This window comes from Lacerta agilis, chromosome 7 (assembly GCF_009819535.1).
Source record: "Lacerta agilis isolate rLacAgi1 chromosome 7, rLacAgi1.pri, whole genome shotgun sequence".
NCBI lineage: Eukaryota > Metazoa > Chordata > Lepidosauria > Squamata > Lacertidae > Lacerta > Lacerta agilis.
Genome location: NC_046318.1, coordinates 65,449,618 through 65,462,434, shown reverse-complemented (window position 1 = coordinate 65,462,434; position 12,817 = coordinate 65,449,618). Strand labels below are relative to the sequence as shown.

The 12,817-nt window shown below is 40.8% G+C and overlaps 1 protein-coding gene across 1 annotated transcript; it reads left to right on the top strand.

Annotated features, from left to right (window-relative positions):
- Positions 1-91: 91 nt before the first annotated feature.
- SLC25A32 (solute carrier family 25 member 32) lies at positions 92-9,896 on the top strand. Its single transcript, XM_033155714.1, has 7 exons — positions 92-388; positions 981-1,131; positions 3,843-3,928; positions 5,280-5,440; positions 7,563-7,676; positions 7,839-7,984; positions 9,337-9,896. Exons 1-7 carry the CDS (start codon positions 181-183, stop codon positions 9,467-9,469), a joined length of 999 nt encoding a protein of 332 aa, XP_033011605.1. The 5' UTR covers positions 92-180; the 3' UTR covers positions 9,470-9,896.
- Positions 9,897-12,817: the final 2,921 nt, after the last annotated feature.

Sequence of the window (12,817 nt, the reverse complement as noted above, 5' to 3'; positions counted from 1 at the left end):
ATGATTGGAGCAGCCCGGAGGGAGAGACCAGATGCTGCTCCCCTATAGGACGAGGCAAGTGCCTCGCAGGTCAAAGGGCAGTTTACCTCAGCCGACTCACGTTACTGGCTAGGGTATGCGTAGGGGTTTATTATTTATTGCAATTATTATTAAATCGAAATATATCCTAGGAGTTCGTCCATGAATCCTGCTGCCGCCATCCCAGGCGCGCAGAGCCGAGCATGCACCGTGGCAGGGTCTGCGTCGTCGACGACGACGGGTTCGGCCCCACCAGCGCGGTCTCTGTTCAGGCACGTGCATTATGAGAACCTGGTGGCCGGGCTGAGCGGCGGCGTCATCTCCACGCTGGTGCTGCACCCGCTCGACCTGGTGAAGATCCGCTTCGCAGGTGAGGCGCTCCGTATCCTTCCCGCCCTTCTTCCCTGCGCCGCACCGATTGTTGCTGACGTCATAGGCCGTACCAACGGTCACGACTCCCACCGTCGGTGACGTCATCGGCCGGACCGACGGCCACTGACCCTCCCCCACAATTTCTCCCTGCGCGACGTGGCAGCTCCATTTCCTGCCAATAGAGGGCATCGATTTGCACGTGCTAATTTGTACAGTAAGCGTACAAGTAATTTATTGAAATGATTAGTGTAATTTAAAATAGAAATAGCCGGGGATGATCTAACTCTGGCAGTGAGGAGGCTTTTAAGGACACTCAGCAGAGCACACGTGGAATTCCTCTTCAGATATTCCCACTAAATGAGTTAGGGCAGAGTGTCCACTTTTCAAGTTTGTCATTCCATTTCCAACCCACGTGGAAATAATGATAGGTCATTGGATTCACCATATTCGTAGCAAGTGCAGCGTGTATAGCTAATTAACTTTTTCACTCACAAAAGAGCTTCTTGCAGTGTCTCACTTTTGCATACTGTGTTGTTCACTTAACTCAAATGTGCTTTCTTCAGACTAATCTCCCGTTGTTTCTTGTGTAGTGAGTGATGGCTTGGAGCTGAGACCGAAATACAATGGTATCCTGCACTGCCTGACAACCGTCTGGAAGCATGAAGGTTTACGTGGCTTGTATCAAGGGGTCACTCCAAACATATGGGGAGCAGGTGCCTCTTGGGGCCTCTACTTTTTCTTGTAAGTTTAAACTACTTTCTATTCTGTTCAAATATATACAGTAGTTGAAATGTATCTTGCACATTAACTACACCTTAGCTGAATATAACCAAATGTATTTAGAGTAAACGGCGTTTCCGTGCGCTGCTCTGGTTCGCCAGAAGCAGCTTAGTCATGCTGCCCACAGGACCGGAAGCTCTCTGTGGACAAACACTGGCTCCCTCGGCCTATAGAGCGAGATGAGCGCCGCAACCCCAGAGTCATCTGCAAATGGACCTAATGGTCAGGGGTACCTTTACCTTTACACTGAAATTAATAAGCTGAAGTTAATCATGTTTATTAACTTCAGTAGGTATATTCTGAGTAGGACTAGCTTTGAATACCACCCATCCTTTTTAGCTTGCTTGATCACAGGGGTTAAAAGTAAGAAGGATCCTATGTAAATGTTTCACATATCCCACAAGTGGATAACAAAATATGTGTTTTAAGACATGCTAGTTAAATATCAATATCTGTTGTTACTTGTTAATCATGACAGCCTAGAATGATGCAGCCAAACTGAAAGAATATATAATATAAACCAATAGATTCAAGTTCCAACTAAACATCAGAAGAACTTTCTGACAATAAGAGCTGTTTGACAGTGGAGCAGACTTCAATGAAAAGTGGTTGACTCTCCTTCCTTGGAGGATTTCAAGCAGAGGTTGGATGGTCATGTATGATTTAGTTGAGATTCCTGCATTGCAGGGTGTTGGACTAGATGACCATCGGGGTCCTTTCCAACTTTACAATTCTGTGATTCTATTACTCTATTCATGCTATTGCCAGATGCTATTGTAGTTTTGTGTTAATCGTAACTACTGCAGATTTTGTTTTTTGGACCTTAGAGGGTGAAGCCAACCAAGCCAATGTAATTTTTTCTAGACTGGAAGTGAGGACTATTTCTATAAGCAAAATCTGGGATCTGCTGTAATGGTTCTCAGTAGTCATATTAGGTCAATCTTTTTCAGACCATCAGTTCAGCATAATATTTGAAAGACAAATTTTGAATATTTTAAAGGCTAATCTTGAAGGACCTTTGTACCAAAGGCTGCAGTACACTTGAGAGTTTTTGAGCTAAACTGCTAGTGCAAGCAATGTAAATTTTGCTGGGACAAGGAATACCAGTGAGGCATTTTAATTTAACCCTAATTGAATGAAATGAAGTAGTGCATACTATGTCATAAGTATCTTATCCCTACAGTTAATAGTGAGGGAAGCTGGGCATCTGCTATTAAGTTCACTAGGCCTAGGGTCAAGTCTGAAGATTGCACTGAGCTAATCTACTAATTATCAACAGCTTTTACTTGTGTGATTTCTGTTGCTCACTTCTGTTGCTCTGGATTACTGCTCGCCAGCCACAGCCAAATCTTATTACACTCACACCTAGAGTCCATAAGGTTCTTGTCTGGTTAATATTTATTATTATTTATTAAAAGTTGTTTGTTTGTTTGTTTGTTTGTTTACTGTTTATAGTATAGAAGTTTGGTATAATAAAGGCTACATTAATATTTGAAACTTTGGAATATTGCTTCCTTATCAGCATGTTTGCAGGTTTTTACAGGTCCAGTAGCAAAATGAGCAATCTCTTAGTCACCATTGAATTCTAGTATTAACTGAATATGAGCTGTTAGCAAGGAGGGGGAAGCAGCATAATTGCTTACAGATATAGCTTTTTCTTTCACAACCTTTGTAAACATGTTCCTCAATTTTAAACTTTTATTTACAAATAATATTTACAAATACACAGACACATGGACATAAATATGTATGGTATAGATAATAGCCTAATCTTTAAATCCTTTATATTTTAATTATAGTTGCAAAGCTCATTTAAAAAAACAACCCTCAATGTAATATTAACTTATGTATACAATATTATGATTGGATTCCAAATAACCAAACTTCTAGTTTCATATATCCATGGGACTTTGGACTGTAGCCCTTTTGGAAAGTTTTAAAAGCAGTTTGTGATATGGCATACATAACACCTGCTGTTCAAAGAAGAATGGGGAAAAGCCTTCTACTTACTGATGTGTGCCCATGGGCTTGAAAAGTATGTGTTTTGCTTCTAGCCTATACATTTCATATACAATGTGGATAAGCAGGTGTAATTTTTGTTTGTTCAAATGTGTATGTGTTACTTTGTGTGTTGATATACAGAATATATTTCACACATTGCTAAAACAACTACAGTGGTACCTCTGGTTACGAACGGGATCCGTTCCGGAGCCCCGTTCGTAACCTGAAAGGTCTGCATCCTGAAGCGCTGAATCTGTGAATGTGCACGACGCGCTTTGGCGCATGCGTGTAATGTCATTTTGCACATCTGTGCATGCGCAAACCCATTCCGGTACTTCTGGGTTTGGCACGTTCATAACCCATGACGAACACAACACGTAGCGTTCGTAACACAAGGTACGACTTACAGTGGTACCTCGGGTTAAGAATTTAATTCGTTCTGGAGATTCATTCTTAACCTGAAACTGTTCTTAACCTGAGGTACCACTTTAGCTAATGGGGCCTCCCGCTGGTGCCGTGCCACCGCTGCGCGATTTCTGTTCTCATCCTGAAGCAAAGTTCTTAACCCAAGGTACTATTTCTGGGTTAGCGGAGTCTGTAACCTGAAGCATCTGTAACCCGAGGTACCACTGTAATCAGCTTTAACCTTATCCCAACATTTCACTCTGCAGCTATAATGCCATTAAAGCCTACAAGACAGAGGATAAGCTGGAAAGTCTTGGACCAACTGAACACCTAGTGTCAGCTGCTGAGGCAGGTGAGGAAAATACAAGTGGGATTAGCGAATACTTCCAGCTTTCCCATATACTGTATTTTGTTGTAGTTGTTAATCAATATATAGGGAAGAGGTTAGCAACTTTTTTAAAGCTGTGGGCACATTGGCAAACCAGAGACATTGGGCAGCATGTACTGCAACCATGCACACATAAGTGCATGGGAACTATGCCTCTGTACAAACACAGTCTTTCTGCCTCCTGTTAAACAGGCTTTTAAAAAGTGCTTTTGCTTTTTTAAAAGCCTAATGGGGTGTGTGTGTGTATGGGGGGCATACAGCTGGGGAGGCAAGAGTTAACTTGCAGTCTCCAGGAAGATAGCTCCCCTCCACAACACCTAGGGTGATTCCAAAGCACTTAGGGTACCACTGGAAAGGGAAGAGTTGGCCCTTATTCCACCCCACCCAAATTGTTCCTCCTGTGTTATAATTAAGTTTGCAAGCAGTCTTTTGTTTTAGCCAGCTGTAAACCCACCCACTCCCAAAAGCTCTTAGTCAGATGTTTTGAGACTACAATTCCCATTATTCCTGACCACTCGTCCTGCTAGCTAGGAATCATGGGAGTTGTAAGCCAAAAACATCTGGAGGGCTGAGTTTGAGGAAGCCTGCTCTTAGTGCTGCAGTTGGGCTTTTAAAAATTATTCCATGGCTACAGTAGCAGACTACTTTCAACCCTAATTTCAGCAAGGGAATTTTGTAGGCACTAAGCAAGGTGGCTACAGGTTCATGTGTTTCAGTGGGTGCTGTGTTGGTAAACCATGATATAGGGAGTCAAAAAGAAGTATTTGGTAGAGTGCACACTGCAAATACAGTGGTACCTCAGGTTAAGAACTTGCGTTAATTCGTTCCGGAGGTCCATTCTTAACCTGAAACTGTTCTTAACCTGAGGTACCACTTTAGCTATTGGGGCCTCCCGCTGGTGCCGCGCCGCTGTCACACGATTTCTGTTCTCATCCTGAAGCAAAGTTCTTAACCCAAGGTACTATTTCTGGGTTAGCGGAGTCTGTAACCTAAAGCGTCTGTAACCTGAGGTACCACTGTACCCTGTACTATTGGTCCATTTATTTAGCATAATATACTTTTTATCTGCTGCTCTTGGTAAGTGCAGTTGTTGTTCAGTCGTTCAGTCGTGTCTGACTCTTCGTGACCCCATGGACCAGAGCACGTAAGTGCAGAACAACTGCTAAATCAACCTGGAATGTTAAATGCCAGTGTAAAACTTCACTGGCATTAGAAATTGCCAGGTGTGTGTAGGTGCCCATATGTTGAGGGGATGTTTTACACAATGCTAAAGTGTTGACATTAAAATAACTGTCGGCTCTCCATCTGATCATAGGAGCAATGACCCTATGCATTACAAACCCAATCTGGGTAACGAAGACTCGGCTTGTGTTGCAGTACGAAGCTGGTGTTGACTCATCAAAGAGGCAGTACAAAGGGATGCTTGATGCCCTTATCAAAATATATAAGTATGAAGGTGTACGTGGCCTATATAAGGTAAGATAAGTCATGGCCAGGAGTCGGACACGACTGAATGACTGAACAACAACAATGATAGTATTTTACCACTGTGTCCAAAATCAGTGAATGGTTATTACATGAGTTTCACTGCAATAAAGTTGCCAGTGGGCATTATCATCATCATCATTATCCTCCCTCTGCCTCTTTAGCATTTTCGGTTTTCTTGTCACAGAGCCATACTTGAGATAGTGGGAAATGATGTGAGAAGTTCAGTCTAAATCAAGTCAGGACTAGCATTTGGGCCATTATGCCTGAGTTAATGGATAATTCTGTTCTGTAGTGGCAGAACCAGTAGATAGGAATGGATAGGTAGCAGGAAAAGACATACTTGAGAGTAGACCGAATGGAAAGTAGTTTTTGTCAGTTCATGATGCTGCAAAGTGAAGGGCTTCTGGTCTGGGAGAACTGGGAGCCCTACCCTCTTGCTAGATTAGTGGACTGTCTTCAGAGGAAAAGGTGCTTCCTGACCACAGACAACTGGTCCACAGACATCACCTAACTGGAACTGCATAGTAAAAAACAAAACTCCAGACTGGTGTGCCCAAGGGACCCAGGAATGAGGCCCCTCCATGGGGCTTTGGATCCAGTTAGCACTCCCCCCCCCTCCTCAAAATGCCCCATTTCTGGGCTTTCTGAACTGAACAGGTGGGAGCAGCAGCCTATTACCTGCCTGGGCCTCAACCACTGTAGAGACTTCTCCCTCTGTGGGTGAAAATCTTTGTGCTTTCTTAGATCTCCTAGCCATTGACTTGGAAGTATTTTTGATAAGTTAAAAGTTGAATTACAATAAAGTATTTATATTGTGTGTAAAAAAAGGCTATATAAATATGTATAAGATACTCAAGGCACACAGTAACTATCATAATAACAATAGACAGATTAAGCGACCACAGGCTTTGAGATAGAAGAAGAAGAAGAGTTTGGATTTGATATCCCGCTTTTCACTACCCGAAGGAGTCTCAAAGCGGCTAACATTCTCGTTTCCCTTCCTCCCCCACAACAAACACTCTGTGAGGTGAGTGGGGCTGAGAGACTTCAGAGAAGTGTGACTAGCCCAAGGTCACCCAGCAGCTGCATGTGGTGGAGTGGAGACACGAACCCGGTTCCCCAGATTACGAGTCTACCGCTCTTATCCATTACACCACACTGGCTCTCTCTCTTTAAGCATCTGGGTAGGTTTGTCTAAAAAAGAATGCTTTTAGCAGGCACTGAAAAGAGTCCAGTGAAGGCTCCTGCATGTTACCAATAGCCAGGAAATTCTAAAGTAGGTGTTTCCACACTAAAATACTGAGTTCTTACAAACGTGGAATGACTATTACGTGGCACCTGTAGTAGTGCCAATTCCGTCAATCAAAGTGTTTGAGTGGCACATGTAGGGTGAAGCCATCTCATAGATAAACTGGTGGCAAGTTATTAAGGGCTTTAGATTACTAATAGTAACACCTTTAGCCTGGCCTGGTAGCAAATCAGCAGCCAGTGTTATATGCTGACAAGGCCTCACTCCTGTCAGCAATCATGCTGCAGCATTCTGCACTAACTGCATCTTCCAGATCAAGGGAAGCCACACATAAAACGCATTGCAGTAATCCAGTTTTGAAGTAACCAATGCATGAACTACTGTCGGAAGGCTTTTCTGGTCTAGAAATTGCTGCAGTTATCACACCAGTAGCAGTTGGTAAAAGACACTTCTAGTCACAAAGGCTACCTGAGCCTGCAGTGACAGAGCTGGATCCAGAAGTATCCCCAAACTGAACCTGCTCCTTCAGCGGGGGTGCAACCCCATCCAGGCTATACAACTAACTAACTTCTGAGGCACAGGAACTACTCACCCACAGAGCCTCCATCTTGCCAGGATTAAAACTCAGCTGTTTTATCTTTTCTTTCTTTCTTTCTTTTTTGAAAACTGGTTTCCATATATTTTATTCTCTTAAATGCATATTTTTTCTGTGTTTGGCCATTTCAACCAGTTTCCACATTCTGGCATTATAAACTTATAGCTGCAAAGTTATATTGCATTGTTTATATACATTTTGTGTCATAGGTTGCTCAGCTTTTCATATGAAACTGCATTTTAAATTGTCTGAAAAACTCTGTTTAGGGCTTTGTACCTGGTCTGTTTGGAACGTCACATGGAGCACTTCAATTCATGGCATATGAAGAATTGAAATCAAAATACAATAGACATCGAAACAGGCGATCGGATTTGAAATTGGTAAGACATCCTGTGAAATGGAAGTATCTAGTTATAATTTAAACTTAGTACTACTAACACTTGTATACTTTAATGACAGAAATAGGCCGCGTAAAATGTGGAAAAAAAAATTTCTTTTAGTGAATTTGTTAGGAGCTAATATTGATACCATTTTGTTTTTAGAGCACTTTAGAATATATTGCAATGGCGGCACTGTCAAAAATTTTTGCAGTTTCAACTACATATCCCTATCAGGTTGTGAGAGCACGTCTCCAGGATCAGCACAACAGATACTCTGGATTAGTCGATGTCATCCGTAGGACATGGAGGTAGGCCTGGAGATATAAAGCTGGTATGAAAGGGCTTCCTTTGTTATCACTGATGTACTTGGCATTCTTAAAGACATAAAGCTTTCAACTTTTCCTCTCTCTGTTATATCAGCTGGGTGACTTTATAATTATTTGAGAGAAGTTCAAAACAAGCATGAATGGGTTTGTGAGAGCAGTAGAGAAACTAAAGCATCAATCCTAAACACATTTGTCTGGGATTAAGCCCCATTGAGTTCACTGAGTAAACCTGATTTGGAATGCACTGTAAAAGTAGTGAAGTATAAACAGGTAGGGATATTCAACTAAAACATACTGAGATTAAATTTTATTGTAACCCTGTTGAGTTTCATTGTTGATTTCCCCAGCCCCGTTTTTAACTGCTTTCCTTGGCAGGTTGCATCATCACTCTTACCTATGGATAGGCAACAGTTCCATCATTCCTCCACCTTCCACTATAACAAGCAGGTCTCCAGTATTATCCCACAACAAATTGGGTGGAGGGTTAACAGAAGGACTGTGGAGATATAATTTACATGTTTCCAAAAAAATAGAGGAGAAAATTGCCTGTCACATAAAGTCACAAAACCCTAGATATATTGAGAACTGTTGTACAAGGTGTTGTACACAACAGATACTCTGGCCATGTGTAATCTTTTGTTGGGGTATGTGCCAGAAAGGTAAATATTTAAAGGTCTTAGCCATGAAACCTAACAGCAGAGGTTTTCCACAAAAAGCAAAAACAGACAAGTGCTCTAGCAGAAAAGATGTGTCAGCATGATCAAATCAGAAGTGAAATGCCTGTTAAGAAATCACTTGAGAACAATAACTTTGTATTGTTAGCCAGGTGTAATCTTGCTAAAGTCAGTTTGACAATTTGTGGACAGTCTCTGTTTTCTAGGCATCCAAGGCGATCGTAACACTTCTCTGTGCAAATAAGCTTTCAGTGTTATTTCAGTATGGACTTTCATTGCTTTCCTGAATTAGGTATTGCTTTAGAAATTCAGTTTTCATGTTTCAAGATGGTCTTTGTAGAAGTGTCACCTAAAAGATCAATTTAGAATAAAAAATATGTGGATAATTATTTATCTATTATGGGTTGCATCCAGCCAAGTCAAACTTAGAACAGACCCATTGAAATCAGTGGACCTATTCTGAATATCACTTAGTTGGATTCAGACCTACTTTTATGCCTTGCCTTTCTTTCTATCACTGATATTCAAGACCGCAATAATTAAATATAATAAGAACAATGAAATCAGAATAATGTAATCTAAAGTTAATTGGCTGAATAATTTTTCCCTATAAAATATGTATATGGAAGTTGCAAGTAAATTCTTTCTGCTTCTCCCTAGGAAAGAAGGAGTTCATGGATTTTACAAAGGAATTATACCTAATGTTCTCAGAGTCACTCCTGCATGCTGTATTACCTTTGTAGTATATGAAAAAGTATCCCAGTTGTTGCTTAGCCTGAAGAATGGTAACTAAATATTGGTGATTGCTTCAGGAAAGGACATTATCACCTTTTGGCTCTGCAGCAAATCAGATATTCAACACAGCTGTCTGGTTTATTTTTCTGGTATTCACAGAAGATAGAAACTAGAACTCATTTTGTTGTACTAGATAAATCTTTTCTTTATTGAATCTTCAATCTTTGCCAGGAAAATTACCTCATCTGAACATTCTGGTTGAGAAAATAGATGCAAAATGTGGTTTTAAAATTTTGTTCTAGAGTGAATTGTTCTCTCTTAACCCTGCTATATGAACAGCAGTGGACTCTTAATGTACAGTGGTGGGTCTCTGGTGTAAAAAATAATAGATGGAATAAATTCCCCAACCATGTTTCAGATTATTGCATATCAGTCTCTACCTGATACCTCACCAATAAATTGTGCATGCATTTATCCACATTGAATTCAGCTTTCCAAATTCTTTTATTCCCCAACTACCAAGGATCAATGTGAATGATATGTAATTGAGAAGCTTCTGGATTCAATAGTATAGAACTGGGGGGGGGGGATGTTAGTTTTGAATGCATAATTGTCTCTCAGCACACTGCAAAATGGGGAAAGTGCTAAAGTATTATATTGTCTTTAAAGCAAAGATTTATTATGTTGCCTTGCCTTTACGGCTTTTGAAATAGAATGTTAGAGTTCAAGTGTGTAGCCTGATCTAATGCAGGCCCAGCATCAAAACTTGTCATGGTCAGGCACCACCAACCAGAACCCTACAACAAAGCACTGTGGAAGGGCCCATCTCTGCTGGAAAGCTGTTGGATGGGCAATGAGAAGCAGTTGCTATTTCCACCACTCCAGACTCCCCTTATCCATCATTCACCACCCAACAGCCATTTCACCAGTCTTCTTGCTGCTGCTATATTTGCTCCTTGCCAAGCCTACCCAGCCTCTTCTGGGCAAAACATTCCAGAATCAGCAAGGTCCCTGCTGCTCTGCTTAATTCCAGTCTCTGGCTGCAGTGGATGCTCTTTTGGTCCTGTGGCTGAGCAGGCTTATATATGCATTCCCGATTCCCCTTGCTCAAACCTTGCGGAAGCTTCAGAATGAGAAAGCACAGTTTTTTCTGGTGGCTTTATTTTGGCCTTGCCTCCCGTGGATTTTGGAACTCCTTCACCTGTTTATATCAGCCCCAGGATCCAGAGTGGTTGAAACTGTTGATGTGGTTCTTTAGCAGCAAAGTCCAAAGAAATTTGGATTATCTTCAGCTATTATTGATACCATCATGGCATCCTGCAGACCATCCAATGTAAGAATCTTCCAATACACTTGAAAAGCGTTTGCCCACTGCTGCACTACCAAGAGCACATGTTCCTGAAAGAATGTGCTTGACTTTCTTCAGGACGATTTGCAGATGAGGCTGACAGTAAACACCCTACGTAGACAAGTCTCAGACACTTCGGTGTTGTCTCTTCATTCTTCGGTGTTGTTTGGATCTCATCCTCTTCTCAAAACGATTTCTTTAAGGGGCTACTTTAATGTGTGGCCCCTCCAACTTGAGATCTCCATAAGGTCCTTTTCACTTTACGATGTCCTCTTTTGGAGCCACAAAAGTCTGCACCTCTTTGGATTCTTCCCTCTTTTTGTTGCACTTATATCAGCTTGCTGGGTCTTGAAGTTGAATGCCCTTTTCTATTAACAAACAACTACATTTTTCATAAAGAGTGTTTTATAGACTGACCCTTATTTTGTACCAAAGATAAATTATGCCTTTCATCAACAAGATTTGATTTAACCTACTTTGTCCAGATCCTGTCCTGAAGTTTGAGCCTATTTTAAGGGACCTCCCAAGGGTTTCTTGGGGCTTCCAAAAGCCTGACATCCCCATTAAACCTATGTGTGTTTGTATATGCATTTTTTATGAGACTTGCATTCCAGGAAAGTGTGCATAGGGCTGCAAGCTTAAAACTCATAGAAATAAAGGTCAAGCATGATTGAGTCAACATTTGTTTATGGTCATAGTGCTTAGTATAGTTTGCATTAGCTGGCTGTCATCTAACGACATTTTCTAAGTAGACTCATTAAAATCAGTGGGCTCTTAATTCATCTAATGGATCAACTTTGAGTATGACTTACACTGGATATCACCCATTGATCATAGAGTTCTGCATGCCACTACTAAGAGAAACTGATTTTTTAAACATGCAAATAGAAGGGGGAACCTAAAGTGAATGTGTAGATCAAAGGGTCATTTGAAAATGGGTGGTTGTCCTTATTCGGAACTCAGTAAGTAATTATAACTTAACTAGTTTATGAGCAGAATAAAAAATGAAAACCCAATTGTTTTTTTGGATGCGGCTTTCTGGAACCACCACCACCACCCCACGTCACAGGGAAACTGTCTTTGAAATGGAACAAAATTTCAAAATGTTTGATGGGATAAGGCACATCATCAGTCTACAGTTATGCTAGCACAAGCCCCATGGATTCCAGCCTATAAATTATTTGGATAAGATACAGTCAGTGTTTAAAGCACTCTTACCCATATCCAGTTTAAATCCTTGGTGAATTAGAAATAGTTAAAATGGTGCTTGGATAGAAATAATTGGTTTGTTTTTTTAAATCCAGATGGGCTTTGACTAAAGGCCCTGCCTCTTCCGCAGATGGTATGTGGAAAGCTAGCCTGGAAGTGGGGGCAGGCAGCATACAGAAAGGAATGAACTTGTGGCCTTGCCATAGCCGTCAGCTTTTCCCATTTTTAAGGGAAATTCCCGTATTCTGAATAGGATTCCTCGCAAGAAAAGGGAAAAGTTGACAGCTATGGGCCTTGCCCTGCCTTGAAAAAGGAAGAGTGTGCACATGCTCATCAGATCCCCTAAGCCTGAAGTAGCTATTTTCTAGAAAGCAATCAGAATTCAACTTATATTAACATTACAAATCATCTGCATCAGAATCCTGTCATTCAATACAAAATTAATTCAAATATTGTGTGTGCACCCCCCAATTGAACAAGTGGTTTTTCACCATACCCCTTTCAATGTAAAGTTGGTGATATTTTAATTAAAACTACTGATTTGTGGTAGTAGGTGTAGACGAGCAAATTCTGTTTGATAACAAAAATTAAAATTCCTTTCACTTGGTTATTTCTAAAAGGTTGTCTTTATTAACAAATGTAAGAATTGTCTACAAATTGTACAAAAGTAGTACATAAATCCCGAAAGTGTAGAAACCCATATACTTTTTTTTTTTAAAGAAATCAATTGGTTACAGATATTTTCTGTAGAACAAGCTTGTGCGTTATAGTCAAGTACTTTGATACATAGAAAACTAGATTTAAAGCATGGAGTTAATATGTAAGGTATGAAATATAAGTGGTCAAAGG

Coding starts and splice junctions, on each gene's coding strand:
- SLC25A32 (XM_033155714.1), top strand. CDS start 181: ATGAATCCTGCTGCCGCCATCCCAGGCGCGCAGAGCCGAGCATGCACC. Junction 1,132..3,842: donor TGGGGCCTCTACTTTTTCTT/GTAAGTTTAAAC, acceptor TTCACTCTGCAG/CTATAATGCCATTAAAGCCT. Junction 7,985..9,336: donor GTCATCCGTAGGACATGGAG/GTAGGCCTGGAG, acceptor GCTTCTCCCTAG/GAAAGAAGGAGTTCATGGAT.